Source organism: Elephantulus edwardii, unplaced genomic scaffold (assembly GCF_000299155.1).
Source record: "Elephantulus edwardii isolate Elephantulus edwardi_28Jun2011 unplaced genomic scaffold, EleEdw1.0 scaffold00080, whole genome shotgun sequence".
In the NCBI taxonomy this organism is placed as follows: Eukaryota; Metazoa; Chordata; class Mammalia; order Macroscelidea; family Macroscelididae; genus Elephantulus; species Elephantulus edwardii.
The window spans coordinates 13967609-13987327 of NW_006399830.1; the positions used below are offsets into that span (position 1 = coordinate 13967609).

The window sequence follows — 19719 nt, forward strand, 5'->3', positions numbered from 1 at the left end:
TTGTGCGGGGAGAAGGGTGCAACAATGAATGAATGGAATTAAAGTCTCTGTAGATGTTCATTGAAATGAAAAATAAACAAACTAATAAAAAAATATATAAAAAATACTCCTGTAGTTAATTATTAACATAAAAAATTTGTGTAAACCCGTCTTACCTGTACCATTATTGCTACAAGGCTGAAACTCTATCTTAATTGGCTTATTGACCCTTCCCATGACCTCTGGTCAGAGCAGTCATTATTATCTTTTTTTATTTTTATTGTGGTTTGTGTGAAAGTTTACAAAGCTAGATGGATTTCCATTTGACCACTCATACGCATCTGTTTTAGGACATCCATGACAACATGTGCAGGGTAAATGCACCTTCCTGCTCCTTTCCTGTGATTCCCATTTCTCTTAATCCTCCTAGCCTATACTTTCTCGCCTTCTTAGTTTTACCCCTAGACAAATGCTTCCCCTTTGATCTTATGTGTTCGATTATTCTGAGAAGTGAGTGCTTTCCTGGTGTTACTGGTCGCCTTATAGGCTTGCCTGTGATTTGGTTAAAGTGCTCCAGGTTTGAAAGGTTACTAAGGGCCACAGTCTCCGGGTTTCTCCAGCCTCTACTATACCCATAGGCCGGGCTTTTTTCAGAGTTTTGTTCCACATTTTTTGCCCATTCTACCCAGGACCTTCTACTAGATCCTTTTTAGAATGGTCAACAGTGGTATCTGGGCCCCATCTAGTCCTTCTGATATGAGGGTCATGGACTTTGAGGTCCACAAGGTCCGTGAACCCTACGGGCTAATTGTTTCTCTATATCTTTGTTTTGTTTTCCTCTTTGTTCTGGACATGGAGAGACCTATAGTTGCACCTAGATTGCTGCTCACAGTTTTTAAGACCCCAGTTGCTTCTCATGAAAGTAGAATGTTCTACAAATAACATTTTTGAGACTAAAGTGTTCATTAAAAGAAGGAGAAAATGATTTTTTAGATTAATTTTACTACTATTTGAGTGACGTTTACAAACAAATTAATTTTTATTCAACTATTCATGCATATTTTGTTTAATGACATTCATTTCAATACTCAAACATCTCATTTTCCCCACTTCCTCCCTGTAATTCTCATTTCCATGAATCCTTCTGCATCTCACTGTGTCCTCCTAGTATTTAGAGATACTGTGCTGCTCCTTTTATTGGACATTGCCTTTCCTTTCATTCATCTTAATATGTGCTTATTTTATCTGTTTGTTAAATTATACTCCCCATCCACTTCCTTCCCATTCCTGATAACCATTCAAGAATGATTATATTTGCATGTAAACATTTCCTTAGCTTTTTATCACAGTTTATCATTGTATAAACAATACTTGTTCTTTTATGACTCACTCCTCATTTGCCTTATAGTTTTCTAGCTGTGTTCTTGTTATGTAGTGTTTAAGGAATTCTGTATTTTAGACTTGTATAGCCACATGTAACTGTATCATAGTTCCTCTACCCATTCATTCGTTGATGAACACTTGGGTTATTTCTCTTTGATACTGTAAGTAATATGGCAATGAACATGAGTGTGTGTAAGGAGACATTGTTTCTGTTTGGGAGATTTGTAAAAAGACTTTTGCTCAGTTACTAGTGTTGTAATATAATGTAGAAAGTTCTTGCAAAACAATTGTGTTGTTTGTATCCATATAATGTATTGTAATGTAGTGCAATGTAAGATATACTACATTTAAGCAATTAAGTCTATTCATCATGTGCTGGAAACCCTGGTGGCATAGTCTTTAAGGACTGTGCTGCTGATTCTCTGGGCCTTTCTAATTTGAATCCTCTCCAGCTCAGAATCACCAGTGGCTCCAAAGGAGAGAGAGGGGAAATCTCCTTCCTTGCCATCTACAGCCTGGGAAACCCAATGCATAGTCAGCTATGAGTCAGTTCTGAGTCAATGGCAATGACTTGAGTTGATAATATATTATTTTATTATTAAAATAGATAATAAATATTTCTAAGGGTGCTGTCTGGTCTGCTGGTAGGGGAGAAGGTTCACAGGGTCGGGTCAGGATGTACGAAACAATAAGTTACTACACTGGTGACAACAGGTGTAGTGACACCAGTGCACCAAGCTTAACAGAGGTGGAGGCTCCTCACTCCCAGGATCCACAGTTATATGAAAAACCGCTCTTTTCTTAAAAAGATGTCGTCACTATTTGAGGCCTTCGAGTATGGATCTGGAGAGAAAGAGAGAATCAAGTGAAAATGGAGCCCCTTATTGGGAAGTGTGAAAAACCTGGGACTAGAAATGTGCTCAATTTGAAACTTGTTCTATTACGCGCAGGCAAGGTACAAACCAACTGTATTCTCCCTCCCAGCTAAGCAGATTTCCAATGATACTGGTTACAGATTTCGTCTTTGCCCTCGAGCTGTCTATAAGGAGTCTATGGTTTGAAGCCAGTATTTCTTCTACCTTCAAATAGGCATCCAACTGAAATATTACATTTACTCGTTACCCAGTAACAAATCTTAGCTTCAGTGAGAGTGTTATTGTTATGCACTATTGAGTTGCAACCAATTCATAGCTGGTCCCAGGGGTTTTCAGAGGCAGTAAATCACATGGGAGGAAATTGCCCTTCTTTCTCTCCAGTAGTAGCTGGTAGGTTCAAATTGTCTGTCTTTGAGTTGGCAGCCCAACTCCTTACTAGGCCACCAGGGTCAACCTGATACTATGTATCTCATAATATGATGCAATGGCATTATTGTTGATTAACAAAAATATTTTCATTGAAATCTAATCAAGGGAGCTCTGCTGGCCTAGTGGCAAGAAGCTGCAGTGCAATCCCAAAGGTTCATGGTTCGAATCCACCAGACATTCCGCTGGAGAAGGAGGGGCAATTTCCTCCTGTGCCAGTCGGATCTGATTCGACAGTACACAACCAGAAAAAAAAAAAGAAAGTAAGAACTCTAATCAAGCCTCTAAATCTAACTGCCAGTTACACAGAGAACTACAGTTCCTGTGGAAATGATAGTAGAAGAAAATAACCAGATAAATCCAGAATGTTGGACATTCCTCAAGACAGTCATCCTGGACTCTTGCAAAAATAACATACGAATGACAGGAGTCAGTTTTGGTTGAAAGATTAAAGACATAACAAAATTCAGTGTTTGAAATTTCTTGTATACTTGCCTAAGGAAAAAAAAAGTTGATAAAGGATGTTTTGCATTAACTGAGAAAACTGGATATGAGGTGATATTTTGGAGTTACAATCAAGGTATTGGGTATGTTATTTATAATTATGTGCTCAAGTTTTTAAGGTTAGAGTATCATAATATTTTTTCAACCAGCTTCCAAAAGTATTAGAGAAATATCTGTATACAAATGTGTGTGTGTGCGCGCGCGCGCGCGCGCGTGTGTGTGTGTGTGTGTGTGTGTGTGATGTATTTGGACATACAGGGAGTTCTAGGAGCGTAGTCTGTCGGGAGTTGTACTGCTCACCCACAGGCTTCACTGGAGGTTCTAATCCACAGGCAACTCCACACACTACAACAACTATATACGTAATACACACATATGTGTGTAATATACACATATACATATGTGTGTATGTATAGTTGTAGTTGTTATGTGCCATTGAGTCAAAACCAGCTCATAGCTGACCCTCCAGCAGGCTTTCTGAGGCTGTAAATCACATGGGAGGAGATTGCTCATCTTTTTTCTGTACAGTAACTGGGGTAATAGGGGTAGGTGTGTCAGAGACAGCGAGACTGGCTCAGGATAAAGTCAAGGTCAGAGCTATTGTCCATGGCACATAACAAAACAATTATTCATATTCTCTCTCTCTCTCTCTCTCTCTCTCTCTCTCTCTCTCTCTCTCTCTCTCTCTATATATATATATATATATATATATATATATATATATATATATATATACTCTATCTATCTATCTATCATCTTCTCTATATATATATCTGCTGACCCAAAGGTACACAGTTCAAATCCACAAACTGCTCCAAGAGAGAAAGATGATCAATCTCTTCCTGTGTGATTTACTGCCTCTGAAAACCCACTGGAGTGTAAGCTATGGGATGGTTCTGACTTTGCAGTACATAACACCACCACCACCAACAACAACAACAACAACATAGATATGTAACATTTGCAGCGTGTTTACATATATTACATGTAAATACAAAAATGATACACTGAACCTTTTTTGTTTGTGTGGGAAAAAATGATAAGTGCTTACTGCATTATTATTCTGAATTTTATGTGTGTTTGAAATACAGTAAATAATTAACTCAGCAATTAAAGACTTACTCAGAATGGAGGAGGGAACCTCTGATCCAAAGTCTTGCGAATTAAGGAGAAGTGGATTCTATGCTATTTCTTACCTCTCTTTCCCCTCTACCAGCTTCCACCCTGAGTTATGCCCATTTCCTGGAGATATAATTGAGTCCTTGGACTAACAGATTTCTAAAGATAGCTTTACTTTCCTGAAAGTCCTACAGTAGGAGGGTTTCAGGGCAGGCTTGAGGGAGTGAGCATCTTATTTTCACCCATCCTACCTTTGCTTCATGGTCTATGTGCCTCAGGGACGGCTGTAATCTGCTGCTGATGGAGCTCAGGCTGACAGAATTCTCAGGTTCTGGAGGGAGAAAGAAGCAGGTGGTTAGGGAGAGAAACTTGCCTCTATGCCCCGAAACCCCCCGCTGCAGGGGGAAGCAGCCATTTTTCTCAGGAAAACCAAAATCCTTTGAACAAATTATAGACTCAGCTACCAGACCTCAGCAAGCAGTTTGCTAAGTTGTGTGAAGATATGAAAAAGCACAACCAAAAATACAAAAGTCTATTAATTCAAAAGAAAGAAGGAAAACCCTCCAGTCAGATCAATACAAAATACCAAGATGGCAGGTTTAAAAGAGCAAGAAGATAGATTTAAACCAGACATATCAATAATCATCTTAAATGCAAATGTTCTAATTTTTTTTTAAGATTCAAACTGTCAAACTAGATCTAAAAAAGGAAGACCCAAGGGTGTGGTTCCAATGAGTGAAAATGCAAATTTTCTGTAAACTTTCATTAAAAATGACTAGAAAATAAGGTTTAAAAAAATAGGGGAAACATAAAGACAAAAATAGGTAAAAGGGAAAAAAAACTTAAAAAGAAAAAAATTTTTAAAAATAGGTAAAAGGGGAAAGGGTAAAAACATAGATTAATGCAAAAGAAATGTCAGTTTGATATATTGAGATCAGATAAAATTTATTCCAGGGCAAAGACTGTTGCCAGTGATAAGGCAGATGTGGAAAGACCCCATTATTATACGTTCCAGGCTTGGCAGCCCGGCCCTTAGCCTGGGATGACGGCCACATCCTCCTGCACGTCACCAGATGTCACAGTTCTGACTCAGAGTGACCCACCTGTCTATCAGTTCTCTTTATTCATTTCCATGCATTTTCTTTGAATTTGCCTTTCCTTTCTTGACCTTGAAACTGGAAAAGTTAGCTCTCAAATTCCCAGTCTTTCCTTTCCCCCGATGAAGAGACTATCACTCCTAGCGACCTTACGAACACCACACTGACTCCTTGCCTTATTCGGTGTCATCCTCACAATAGTTTACATTTCCGTACGATGGCCATGATCATGCCCATTCAGGTACTTGCAGGAGCCAAGAGTTGAACTGAATTTCAAATGTTGTTGTTGTTGTTGTTGTTATGTGCCGTCGAGTCGCTTGCGACTCACAGCGACACTATGTACAACAGCCCTAAACTCTGCTCTGTCCTGTGCCAATCGCACTGTCTCTGACACTCCCATCCCGATTATCCCAGTAACTGAATCAATCCACCTCACAGAGGGCCTTCCCCTCCTGCGCCGTCCCTCCACCCTACCAAGCATGATGTCCCTCTCCAAGGACCGGTCTCTCCTCACAACATGTCCAAAGTATGTTAGACGGAGCCTCAGAATCCTTGCCTCCAAGGAGCCTCCCGGTTTAACCCTTTCCAGGACAAATCTGTTTGTTTTCCTAGCAGTCCATGGTATTCTCAATACTCTTCTCCAGTATCACAAAGTTTTCAGCTAAGAACTACATGTTCCCTTTGGTTTCTTCAAACCCCAGAGCCCTCCCAAGTGCCCACTATGCATTTTTTCCACATGTTGAGCCATTATCAATCCAATATTGGCAATACCTCCAGAGATGTCAAAGTTGGTGTTCTGGAAAGTCCCAGGCTCTGGTCCACCATGCTCTTCATGCCACCTGTACAACTGAGACACTTTGTGCTTTTGTCTGTGGATGGAAGCATCAGGAAGACACTGTTATGATTAAGACTCAGGCACAACCACGGGGACTAGCTGTGTTTCTGCTTTCATGTCCCTCACAGTTCACCCCGGGGATGGAATGACTGGAGACAAGAGAAATGGAAAAGGTGGAGGGACTAGAGGAAGAGGGGCCCGCTCACCTTTTCACTTCTTTCTTGGAGCGAAGCATGATCACCAAGATGGCGAAAAGCACAACCAGTACCACAGCTATTGCTGTGCCCACAAGTCCGTACACCAGATTCCTCTGAACTCTCATCTCACAGTATTCTCCACTGTACCAGTGGGTATCTGTGTTCGGGCAGCTGAGAGGGGACAGGGCAGAGGAAGAGAGAGAACAACAGAAGTCAGTGTCACAGTTGACGTTCCCAACCTTCTAGCCTCAGAACCAGGCCCTGATCCCGTGGGTATCAGAGGGTGAAGGAGACCAGGGTTAAGATATGCAGAACTAGGATCCCTGAGGGTGTGGGTCAGGATGAAGTCCAGCTCCCAAGAGGGTTTTCTTAAATAGGCCTAAAACCCAGTCTTGAGTCCTTTATCTCACTGGGAACAGTCGGCCCAGCTCTGGGGATCCTCTGGGATCTACCTGAAGGATATGAAGACCCAACAGTGACCCTTCATTTACTCATTAACCATCTTTATTTTCAGCCTTCTTTTTCTATCAGGATAAACAATCCCCATCTCATATCCAGAGTTAATGATCCACCTCTGAAACCCTTCCTACTTCCTCCTACCCATACCGTTTTCCTTTCCTCCTGGTACCAACTTGTGATTGTTCAAGAAGTCCTTCCAGAGCAACTACATAGGCCTCTGTACAATATGTGATTCCTCTCCCTATATGTGGTGTATCTCCTGGTCTCTTTTTGGTTCCGTTTCAGTTGATAATATCCTTCTAGTCTTTCCTGCTCCCAGTTTAACCATACTGGTGTGTGACACTCTTTCCCTAGTCCTTGCTGTTCCCTACCTGGAAGCAAGATCCTGTCTGCCTCGTCTGATTGGGAGTTCTGGGATGCAGTGGTCTGTTTTATGCTTCAGGTCACATAGTGCATGATGTGTCAATGTGTCAAGCAGCTAACCAAAAGGTTCATTGTTCAAATAAATCCACCATCTTCTCTGCAGGACAAAGATGGACAATGCTCTGCCCATAAAGATTTACAAGGGAGCTCTGGTGGCCTAGTGGCAAGAAGCTGGACTGTAATTCCAAAGGCACACGGTTTAGATCTGCCAAATGCTCCTCTGGAGAAGGAGGGACAGTCTCCTCCTGTACCAGTCAGATCAGATTCAATGGCACACAACTAATGGAAAGAAAGAAAGGAAAGGAAAGGAAAGGAAAGGAAAGGAAAGGAAAGGAAAGGAAAGGAAAGGAAGGAACTTAAAACAGTGCAGATTATTAACATAGCAGATTATTAACATATTCAGCTAGTGATCAAATGGTTGGATGTTCAAATACACCCAGAGTCATTTTGGGGGGCAGGGGAAGGCCTCATGATATACTTGCAAAACCCCTCAAACATAAAATTAGTTTTTTAAAAAGAAAAAAGAATTGTATTAAACAATGAAATAAAAGAATTTAAAACAACAACAATAAAAGGTTTACGGACTTGGGGTCCAATGGTGGATGGTCGCTATGAGTTGGATTGACCTGACAGCAATGGGTTTGGTTTTAGGGGTTGGTGGTACACAGTCTTCTGATTGGCTCAACACAGAAAGGATACTTGGCAGGGCAGCTGCTGAGTCACCCTTAACTTATTCTGAGTCTTGAGGCTTAGGTTACTTATGTCACCTTCCAATTCCTTTGTGATAGAGTATGTTCAGTAGTGACTGGCACCCAGTCCCTGACCTTGACCTCTAGGCAGAGTCTTGAGCAGGGGGGCTTGCTCCAGGGGTCAGGGTGGGGTGGTGGTGGTGGTGGTGGGCAGCTGCGTGGACAGGTGAGCACTCACAAGCACTGAGGACCATCTCGCTGCACCAGGCATCTCCCAAAGTGGCAGTCCATTGAGATTTTGAATCCAGGCATGCAGGCCGTGATGCAGTGTGGCAAGTCATTCTTGTATTCCACTACAAAGTATTGGGCGAAGTCTTTCCCAGCCTTCTCCCGGCACTCGGCTAAGAGGGCATGGAGGGAAGGGCTGTGAGTAGGAGGCTGGGTGTCCTCTGCCCAGCCTCCTGCCCTCCTCCAGGCCCTCAGATCACATACCTTCAGGGTCATACTGTATTCTAATTTCTTCCAGCTTGGTGGCATTTGCTCTGTAACACAGTGTGTCTGAAAAGGAGAAAAGGAATCTTATATAATGAGCTTGTTTAGCATGTGTGTAGGGATGTCTGCGACAGAAAAGTGTGGGGTTCGGAGGGAGGAGAAAACTGTCCCTGAAGAGGGGAAATGCCAATTGCACATCCATCCCTCTGGAATGATTATCCTCCAGGTGTCTTTTACGCCCCCTTTTGTCCTCTATTTTCCCCACTCACTTCCACCCAGATCCCTACACTTTGCTTGATAGGTTACAGTCATCCTGACTTGCCTAGAATTCTTGGCCCTTTCCACTTTATCCTGGCACTCCAGACTGAACTGGCTTTGCAGTCTTCATTTAGACCTTCTACTTGATCAACAAGCCAGAGCCCTTAACATCAAGCTCTCCCCACTGCCTTGCTCCCTTCTCTCACTTCAGAGAAGATGTGGGTGAGAAAGGCCCCTCCGTTTCCTTCCTGGTAATCCAGGTGTTTACCTGAGCAGTTCTTGTTATCAGTCATTACTAGCCATTTGGTAGTATTCATGATTTCTTTCACCACCTTCTGGGCGGCACTGTCCAGTACTTTCTTGTATTCTGGGGTGAAGCTCGTCCTCAGGAGGACGTTATGAACGACCACCACACTGCCACTCCTGAGAAGAGAAGAAAAGAAGAGATGTTCTTTGGTCCCCAGGTCTGTCTCTTAGGTCAGAACTTCTCATCACCTCTCAGGATCCTTCAGGGAGCTCTGGTGGCCTAGTGGTAAGAAGTTGCACTGTCAACCCAAAGGCAAGTGGTTTGAATCCACCAGCTGCTCTGTGGGAGAAAGACGGGCAATCTCCTCCAATGAAGTTTAAAGCTTTTGAAAACCCACACAAAGCTGAAAGCACACCACAGCAACAACAACTCAGACCCCTTCACTTCTCTGCTCCCACAGGAAGGCAGGTCTGGGAAGAAAGTCTAACACAACCACGCCAGTGTTTAATGTGTGAATGCTTTACCAGGCATTGTGCTGGGTACAATCACCTACAGTCCCCGTTTAATGGCCTGGGCTTCGAAAGAATGATCTCCAATGACAAGGCTCTGGAGATCCCTAAGTGGGAGTCCCAGGGGAAGAAAAAATGATGGTGAAAAGGATGCAGACCATGGGAGAGGTTATCCCTATTCACATCCCTTGTGATCAGAGTTGGGTGGCCCCTGCTGTCTGAGCCACTAAGCTTCTTGTGTTTAAACTGTGTTCAAAAGTTTGAAGATACATAATTACATTTTCCTAATCACCCATTTTTTTCCCTCTGACTCCCACAAGGTTCTAAATCCAAGCAAAAAATCTCTCTCTCAACTTGATCTAACAGGAATTAAAGGCAACAGATACTATCATACACACAGTCTTTGAGGAACAATACTAGCAGTAATCTACAAATAGATACAGAGATGAACGCTCAGTTAGAATAAGTATAGAAGGATGAATGGGACTATATTCTTATTTAAGCACTCCAAGGGAGAAATAGGGCTCTGCTGTATAGTTGTTGTTGTGTACTGTCAATTCAAAACCAACCTATAGCTGACCCTATATGAACACAGATGAATATGAAGGTGGGGAAGGTATTAGGAGAAGACAGAAGTTGATGAGTCTACCAGTTTATGAACATCAAAGATTGCTAGCAACTATTAAAAGCTTAGGGGGGTATAAATGATAAAAATATTAACAAAAGGTGACCCAACTGAGTGTGGAAACTATAGAACAATCTCACTGATTTCACATGCAAGCAAGATTTTACTGAAGATCATCCAAAAATGACTGGAACAGCACATCAGCAGAGAACTACCAGAAGTCCAGGCTGGACTTAGAAGGGGTCATGGTACTAGGGATATTGTAGCTGATGTCGGATGGATCTTAGCTGAAAACAGAGAATACCAGAGGAATGTCTATCTGTGTTTCATTGACTATGCAAAGGCATTTGACTGTGTGGATCATAACAAACTGTGGCTGACTCTGAGAAGAATGGGAATCCCAGAACACTTGATCGTTCTAATGCGAAACCTATACTTGGACCAGGAGGCAGTCATCAGAACAGAGCAAGGGAACACTGCATGGTTCAAATTTGGGAAGGGCATACGCCAGGGATGCATCCTATCTCCATACCTTTTCAACCTATATGCAGAACAGATTATCAGGGAGGCCAGGCTCTATGAGGAGAAATGTGGGGTCAATATTGGGGGGCGATTTATCAACAATCTGCGTTATGCAGATGACACAACCCTGCTTGCTGAAAGTGAAGAGGACCTGAAGCACCTGCTGCAGAGGGTCAAGGACTGCAGCCTCCAATATGGATTGACGCTCAATGTCAAGAAGACAAAGATTCTCACCACTGGACCAACTGGCAGCATCAGGATGGATGGTGAAGAGATTGAGATTGTACACAGCTTTAGTTTGCTGGGCTCCATAGTCAACACTCTTGGCACCAGTAGCCAGGAAATTAAAAGGCGCATTGTCATGGGAAAGTCTGCTGTTAGGGACCTCTCCAGAGTACTGAAGAGCAATGGTGTCTCCTTGGAGACTAAGGTGCATTTGATTCAGGCCATGGTCTTCGCAATCACTTGTTATGCATCAGAGAGTTGGACAATGACCAAAGAGGATAGAAGGAGAATTGATGCCTTTGAGCTGTGGAGCTGGAGAAGAGTATTGAAAATACCATGGACTGCTAGGAAAATAAACAGATTTGTCCTGGAAAAGGTTAAACCAGGTGGCTCCTTGGAGGCAAGGATTCTGAGGCTCTGTCTAACATACTTTGGACATGTTGTGAGGAGAGACTGGTCCTTGGAGAGGGACATCATGCTTCAGAGGGTGGAGGGACAGCACAGGAGGGGAAGGCCCTCTGTGAGGTGGATTGATTCAGTGACTGGGATAATCGGGATGGGAGTGTCAGAGACAGTGCGATTGACACAGAACAGAGCAGAGTTTAGGGCTGTTGTACATAGGGTCGCTGTGAGTCGCAAGCGACTTGATGGCACATAACAACAGCAACAACAACATGATCAACACACACACACACACACACACACACACACACACACACACACACACAGCTTAGGGAGTTCTTGTAGACTAGTAGGTAAGGAATTGAGCTGCTAAAACAAAGGCGAGCAGTTCAAATCCACCAAGGCTCCATAGAAGAAAGATGGATGTGATCTATGGTCTGAAAAATCTGCTGCAGAATCAACTATGAGTTGGTTCTGATGGCAATGAGAGAGAAAAAAAAATATGAGAGATTAAAACTTTAAGGAGATAAAAAAGCACCTTCTTGCAGAGTCAACACACTAAATTCAGACTTCTAGTCTCCGTAATTGGGAAATTAAGTTTCTGTTCTTTAAAAGCCACCCACTGTGACTTTTTTTTTAATAATAGTAGCACTAGGAAACAAAGACAAGCAGATAACGCATTTCTAAAGCCATGACTGCCTTGACTGCTATGACATGAAGCAGGAGATTCTCACTTCTTATCTACCAAATCCCAGACCTCTAACCACCCTGTGGGACAAATGATTCTCTGCTGGGTGTTTTCCAGGAGTTCACGGAACTCAACTCTGCCCTCCTATCTGGTCTGAAGGAGATGGAGTTAATGGGAGCTGGATTAATAGCTGCATAATGCTCGAGCTCTTGGTTCACCTGAGAGGGCAGAGGGGGTTGTTGAGTGAGAGGACAGGAAGGGAGCTGGCAACAGGAAGTCATTCAGGGAGAGCAACCAACAACACCTTCAGGCTGAGGCCAGGAGCACTGGGTTCGCCATCTACTCTAAAAGACAATGGTGGGCAGGGAAGAGGAGAAAGACGAGACTGACCTTAGAGAACAGTCCTATGTGGTCAGCACAGGAGAGAGGAAGTTTTAGAAAAACACTTTTTTCTCCCTCAGAAAACGAGGACGTCCTATCCAAAGGCCAGAGCTGACAGGGACGCCATGTTGTCAGCTGGCATGGAGGGACCCGGGATTCTGACCACATCCTACCCGAGTGGACGCCCTTGGAGACTGGTAAATTCACCTTCCCTCTCCTTACCACCCCCAACCCTAACCTTTCATGCTACATTGTTTCCTCTTGGCTACAAGTTCTTTTTGGAAATGATCCGTGAAAACTCTGATAGACCATGAGAAAAGGCTATTTTCCTCACACCCTGGGGATTCCTGTGGTAGGGAAACATGCAGGCTCATTGGTCAGCAACATTCAAAGAGTTTGTGTGTTGAGAGCAATAATAGGGGAGGGTTTAACGTCAGCAGAATCTGATCTTAATTTAATACAGAAAACTGTGTCTCCCTCACTCCCCAAAAAGATATGCTGGCATCTTAACCTGGTATCTGTGAACTTGATCTTGTTTGGAAGTAGAGTCTTTGAAGATGTTGTTGATTAATGTATTAATGTGAAGTTACCCTGGAGCACAGAGGGTCCTAATTCAGTCTGAGTGTTGTCAGACTGGAGAAAAGAAGTAGAGACAGAGAAGCAGGAGGAGGACACCATGTCATACCGTAGCTGCAACCCAAGAATTGCCAGGAGCCTCCAGCAGCTAGGAGAGAGACACTGATCGATTCTTCCTCAAAATCGCAGAAGGAACCACAACTGCTAAAACGCTGAATTTGAATTCTGAGTCTCCAGAGCTGTGAGGCAATAAATTTATGTTCTCTGAAGCTACTTGAAGGAGTTCTAGTGGCCTAGTGGATAAGGAACTCTATTGCCAATCCAAAAGCAACGATGTCTGAATCCTCCAGCCGCTCCACGGGATAAAGATGGGCCCTCTCCTATGTGCAATTCACTGCCTCTGAAAACCTGCTAGAGGGTCAGCTGTGAGTCGATTCGGACTCAATAGCACATAACAACAACAACAACAAAGCCATCTGCTTTGTGATAATACGCGATGGCAGCCTTAAGAAACTACCAATCCAAAATATACAAGTATATTGATACCAAAGTATACTATCAATCCATCACTCAGACAATTCAAGTGAGAACAATCTTATCGGCCAGTCTTACAGAGTAGCTAGCTATGAACCTTCAATGGAGAGTGAATGTGGAACTATAATTGTTGGAGGGCATAGTATAACTTTCTTTACAGTTATCCGTGTCTTTATGACTATTGCTTCCACTCCAAAGACCCTCTTCCAAGCAGCCTAAGATACTCACAGTATTTTTGTGATGTTGATGCCGTAATACTCAGGGATTCCAGAATAAAATCGGTTCATCTGAAAAGCAAGGGAGCCACGATGTCACACTAGAGCTCTCACTTGGGACCTCCTGGCCTTTCCATTGATTTTCAAGAGGGCATAGGATGGATCACCCTGTCCTGCAGCTACCCTGGTCCACTCCAAGCTTTCTGTAGCATGCTGTCTGGAGGGCATGGTCTCCATGCAGATACCAACCCCACCCTGGAGCCCCTGCAGCCTCCCAGTGGGATCTTGCTTTGGCGTTGTTCTCCATCCCTGGAAAATGTTGAGGATATGGGTGAACTGAGAAACGCATGTATGTCTCGTGAGAGAAGAACCTTTGACATCTGGCCTAGCTCTCCCTAGGGGACTTAAACCGGAGGCCTTATTCTCCCAGCCTCACCTGTTCCGTGAATAACTTCTTGAAATTCAGGAACTGATCACTTTCATGTTCAGTGTAGTTTTTATTGGTCACTGTCACAGATAGTTCCACTTGGGCAGTGACTATCTCTGGCGGAGGTTCTGAGAAGGGAAGGGGTTGGAGAGAATCAGTGAGGACAGCCTCCTCACTGAGTCCTTGGTCAAGGATGCCCACAGCTTCAGTAACCCCACCCCAGGAGGTGAGAGCAATTAATTCTCTACCCTAACCCTCTGTCCCTAGGTCTTACACTTTTTCACCCAAGTGTCCCTGAAGAGAAAAGAAAGGACACTATCCTGACAGCTCTGGGATGAAACCCAAATGACTTTAGGGTCTGTTTGATTATAAAATGTATCATCGATTTTATACTCCATCTCACAACAAATCTGAATTTTTAAATATGTTTCATTTAGACCTCGGCTAAATGTGCTTAATTCCAGTATATTATCATGTGGGAGTTTGACTGCTGTTTTGATGTATTACACTAGGTAAATTATGCCCCCAGAAAAGACCTTATTCATTCCTCTGCTCTGAAACGAGGCAGGAACAAGGACCTGGCACGGAGGCTGAACTCAGGGCAGGGGAGGGGAAGTTGTGATGTCAGCTCACCAATCTGTAGGCTCTCAAGCATCATCTCACATCTAGGCCCGTAGTAGGGGAGGGTGCAGATGCACTTGATCCCATCCCAGGAGCCTCCATTCTGGCATTCAACATCAGGTGTAGGTGTTTCACACCAATCTCCTCCGAAGCCAGGGGGACAGTCACAGGTATTTCCATTCCAGTGTCCTCCATTGGAACAGATTACTGAAAGGGACAAGACCCTGCTTAACCACACATATCTGTTCCACATTTTACAGCCTGCCCCATGCTTTCACACACACTGTCTGTTATGAATATAACGGTGTTTCCTTATCTCCCCCCATGTATACTCCCAGACTTTGCAAATTGTTTAGAAGAAGGACCTTTAAAGACATAACTTAACCTGTAAGTCCTACTGGAATAGAGGGCATCCAAATCCAATCTGAGTGATATCCTTACTGAAGAGAAGACAGAGAAACACAGGGAGAAGGTAGCCATGTGAAGATGCATCTACCTGCGAAGGAATACACAATGCTACTGGAAACTAGAAGAAGCAAGGGAGGACCTTTCCCTAGAAAAGAGAGAGCCAACGCCTTAAATCAGAACTCCAAGCATCCAGAACTGTGAGACAAGATGGTTCTGTTCATTAAAGCTTTCCACCTTGTGATAGTTTGTCAATGGTACCCTAGGAGACTAAGACACTGATGCTTTTATGAAATCTGTGGGTAGCCGGGATTGTCAGCATCATTCCCAGACTCAGCAAGAGAAGTGAGACCGAGAGAGGCCAGGAGGCCCCACATGGAGCTAGACTTGACATGATCTTGGAGTCTATTCCATCATTCTTTGGACTAGACCCAAAAATATTGAGAAAAGAGAAGCCAAGTGCTGTGAGAGATGGTGGACAACACGCTTGGGGGCAGCGAGGGGGAGGACAAAGCAGAAACAAATACTGAGAGGATCTTGGTTGGCTTGACCAATCGAGCCAACAAGCTTGGTAACGGGCATCATGAACTATTCCTTGGACACCTGCACATACTGCAAGTTGCTACCATTGTGACTATTTGTGATTCCCCTTTTATTTGCTGGGAGGTGGCTTGAGGGCTCCAGTGGTATCATCTGAGCTGTACTGCTAACCCAAAGATTTCACATGTCCAAAGGTTCAAATTCTCCAGCTGCTTTGTGACAGAAAGATGAACAGTCCCTACATGTTGCGATTTACAGCCTCAGAAACCCAATGGAGGGTCCCTGTGACTCAATGGCAGTGAGGGGAATAGGTCTAAGGTTACAAGGTAAGAAATGGTTATAGGCAATTCTCTAATGTTTCTGCTAATTAATCTGAAAAACTATATTTCTGTCTTCTTTGACTTTTCTTAAAAATAATTATGCCTGTGTAGAACAGTGTTTGGAGTGTGTATTTTCTGAGGAGGCACATAGGCTTGTGTACATTCTGCATGAACCAGTCTCACTTCTGCCTTCTAAGTGTATCCCTTGCCAGCCACAGAGAGGCAGAGCCAAGCTAATGGGAGTTATGTCATTCAGTCTCTTGACCAAGCTTTGGTCCAAGAGGACTAAAAGGATGGAACAGATAAGGCAAGCATTCTGGCACATTGCTGCTGCTGCTGCTGCTGCTGTTGTTGGGTGCCACTGAGTCCACTCCAGCTCAGTGCAACGTTACACCCAATAGAATGAAACTGTGCCCTATCCTGTGCCCTCACAGCGTCTGCTGTACTTAAGCTTCTTGCTACATACAGTCACTGTGTCAATCCATTTGTTCAAATTTTAAAAATATAAGGAAGTAGAGAAAGATAAAAACAATAGGTTATTAAGGATAATAGGATAATTGTAATTAATGGAAGAAAAGTAAAAACAAAAGGTTATGGTGACTAAAGATTTAGTAAGAAATCAAAAGGTAGAATAAAAATTTAAAAGTAAATCAATATAAACAATTAAGCAAAAAAAGAAATATGCATTTTACAGAGAAACAAAGATTTTAAAATTACTTACCTGATGTAGCTGTTGGAGAACTGGAAGCTGTGATGGGGATGCTTTGGGATGTAGTAGTGGAGGAAGTAGTGAGGGCAGTGGTGACGGGGAATGAGGTGGAAATATTGCTCATCGTGCTAGACTTCATTACAGTTGTTTGAGATGTGGAAGTGACAAATTCAGATGTTATTGACATAGAAGTGGAAGAAGTTGTTGTACGAGGGCTTGAGTGAAGAGGAGAAGACACAGATGAGAATGTTTGAGAATCTGTTGTTGAATATGTTTTGGATTCAGTAGGAGTGGCTCTTGTTGCAGTACTAGCAGGCATGGGAGTTGAAGTTTCTCTTTCTGTTGAAGTTGACATGGTGGTGTCACTAAGGGTTGAAGTAAGTGGACTGGTCTGAGTGGAAGTTGTTGCTGATGCTGTGGTGTCAGTAGCACTTGTTACTTTTGTAGAAATTGAAAGAGATGTGGCGGTTCCCTCAGACGTTGGAGTAGATGATCTGACATCAGTAGAGGTAAACTCAGTTACAGTAGTAGTCATCGAAATGGTATGTGAAGATGTTCCTCCATCAGTGGAAGTTGAGTGAATTGTAGTAGTGCCACTTACACTTGGAGTAAGTGGACTGGTCTTAGCAGAAGTTGTTGCAGATTCTGTAATGTCAGTAGCACTTGTAACAGTTGTAGAAGATGAGAGAGATGTGGAAGTTTCCTCAGACATTGGAGTAGGTGAGCTGAAATCAGTAGAAGTAGCCTCAGTGGCAGTGGTAGTGATAGAAGTAAGATGAGCTGTGGTAGTGTCACTTAGAGTTGGAGTAAGTGGACTGGTCTCAGTGGAAGTTGTAGATACTGTAGTGTCAGAGCCAATTGTCACTGTTGTAGAAGTTGAAAGAGAAGTGGAGGTATCCTCAGATGTTGGAGTTGGTGAGCTGGTATCAGTAAAGGTAGTCTTGGTGGCAAAAGTAGTGATATAAGAGATAGTGGGAGATGTTCTTTCACCAGTGGAAGTTGACTGAGCAGAGGTAGTATCGCTCACAGCAGAAGTGAGTGTACTGGTCCCAGTTAAACTTGTAGATGCTGTGGTGTAAGAAGCACTTGTCACTGTTGTAGAAGTTAAAGGATATGTGGATGTTTCCTCAGACGTTTCAGTAGTTGAGCTGGTTTCAGAATTGGTACCCTCAGTAGCAGTAGCAGTAATAGAACTGATAGTTGAAGATAGTCCTCCATCGGTGGAAGATGACTGAGCTGTGGTAGTGCCAATCACAGTTGAAATTAGTGTACTAATCCCTGTAGAAGTTGTGGAGGCTATGGTGTCAGAGGCACTTGTCACTGTTGTAGAAGTTGAATGAAATGTGGAGGTTTCCTCAGATGTTGGAGTAGGTGAGCTGGCATCAGTAGAGGTAGGCTCAGTTGTAGTAGTCATAGAAGTGATAGGTGAAGATGTTTCTCCATCAGAGGAAGTTGAGTGAGTTGTGGTAGTGCCACTAAGAGTTGGAGTAGGTGGACTGGTCTTAGTAGAAATTGTTGTTGATGCTGTGGTATCAGTGGTACTTGTCAAAGTTGTAGAAGTTAAAAGAGATGTGGAAGTTTCCTGAGATGTGGGGGTTGGTGAACTAGTATCACTGGAGGTAGCCTCGGTGGCAGTACTAGTAACAGAAGTGCTAGTTGGAGATGTTCCTGTATCAGTAGAAGTTGCCTGAGCTGTGGTGGTGTCACTCACAATTGGAGTAAGTGGACTGGCTTCAGTAGAAGATATAGATACTGTGATGCCAGAGGAAATTGTCACAGTTGTAGAAGATGAAACAGATGGAGGAGGCGAGCTGGTATCAGTAGAGGTCGTCTCAGTGGCAGTGATAGTATTAGAAGTAATAGTTGGGGATATTCCTCCATCAGTGGAAGATGACTGAGCTGTGGTAGTGTCACTCACAGTAGAAGTGACTTGACTAGTCCCAGGAGAAGTTGTGGATGCTGTGGTGTAGGAGGCACTTGTAACTGTTGTAGAAGTTGAAAGAGATGTGGAGATATCCTCAGATATTGGGGAAGATGAGCTGGTCTCAGTAGTGATAGAACTGATAGTTGAAGACAGTCCTCCGTCGGTGGAAGTTGAATGAATTGTTATAGAGTCACTCACAGTTGCAGTAAGTGTACTAGTCCCAGTAGAACTTGCAGATGCTGTAGTGTCAGAAGCACTAGTCACTGCTATTGAAGTGGAAAGAAATGTGGAGGTTTCCTCAGATGTGGAAGTAGGTGAGCTGGTTTGGGTAGAGGTAGCCTCAGTTGCAGTAGTAGTCATAGAAGTGATAGTTGAAGATGTTACTGCATCAGTGGAAGTTGACAGAGCTAAGGTAGTGTCACTCACAGTTGATGTAAATGTACTGGTCCCGGTAAAAGTGTTTGCTGATGTTGTGGTGTCAGTGACACTTGTCACAGTTGTAGAAGTTGAAAGAGATGTGGAGGTTTCCTCAGATGTTGGAGTCGGTGAGTTGGGATCCGTAGAGGTGGCAGTGATAGTATTAGAAGTAATGGTTGGAGATATTTCTGCAGCAGTGGAAGATGACTGAGCTGTCGTAGTGTCACTCAGAGTTGGAGTAAGGGAATTGGTCTCAGTAGAAGCTATAGATGCTGTGGTGACAGGACCAATTGTCACTGTAGTAGAAGGAGAAAGAAGTGTGGAGGTGTGCTCAGACGTTGGAGTAGCTGAGCTTGTATCAGTAGAGGTAGCCTGAGTGGCAATAGTAGTGAGAGACGTTATAGTGGGAAATGTTCCTCCATCAGTGGAAGTTGACAGGGCTGTGGTAGTGTCATTCACAGTTGGAGCAGGTGTAATAGTCCCAGTAGAAGTTATGGATGTGGCAGTGTAAGAGGTACTAGTCCCTGCAGTAGAAATTGAAAGAGATGTGGAGGTTGCCTCAGACGTCGGAGTAGATGAGCTGGTATCAGTAGAGGTAGCGTGAAAGGCAGTAGAAGTGACAGATGTGATAGTTGAAGATGTTGATCCATCGGTGGAAGTTGACAGGGCTGTGGTAGTGTCACTCACAGTTGGAGC

The 19719-nt window shown here is 43.4% G+C and overlaps 1 protein-coding gene across 1 annotated transcript in view; it reads right to left on the minus strand.

Annotated features, from left to right (window-relative positions):
* The window catches only part of MUC17 (mucin 17, cell surface associated), a 61132-nt gene that overhangs the window by 39413 nt on the left and 2000 nt on the right, over positions 1-19719 (minus strand). Inside the window, exons 3-12 of the mRNA XM_006889806.1 lie at positions 17710-18183; positions 14721-14811; positions 14097-14215; positions 13674-13732; positions 9005-9159; positions 8479-8544; positions 8225-8387; positions 6425-6586; positions 6155-6252; positions 4538-4617 (exon numbers count right to left, since the gene is read on the minus strand). Of these exons, the coding sequence (XP_006889868.1) occupies positions 4538-4617; positions 6155-6252; positions 6425-6586; positions 8225-8387; positions 8479-8544; positions 9005-9159; positions 13674-13732; positions 14097-14215; positions 14721-14811; positions 17710-18183 (1467 nt within the window). The remainder of the gene's footprint in view (positions 1-4537; positions 4618-6154; positions 6253-6424; positions 6587-8224; positions 8388-8478; positions 8545-9004; positions 9160-13673; positions 13733-14096; positions 14216-14720; positions 14812-17709; positions 18184-19719) is intronic.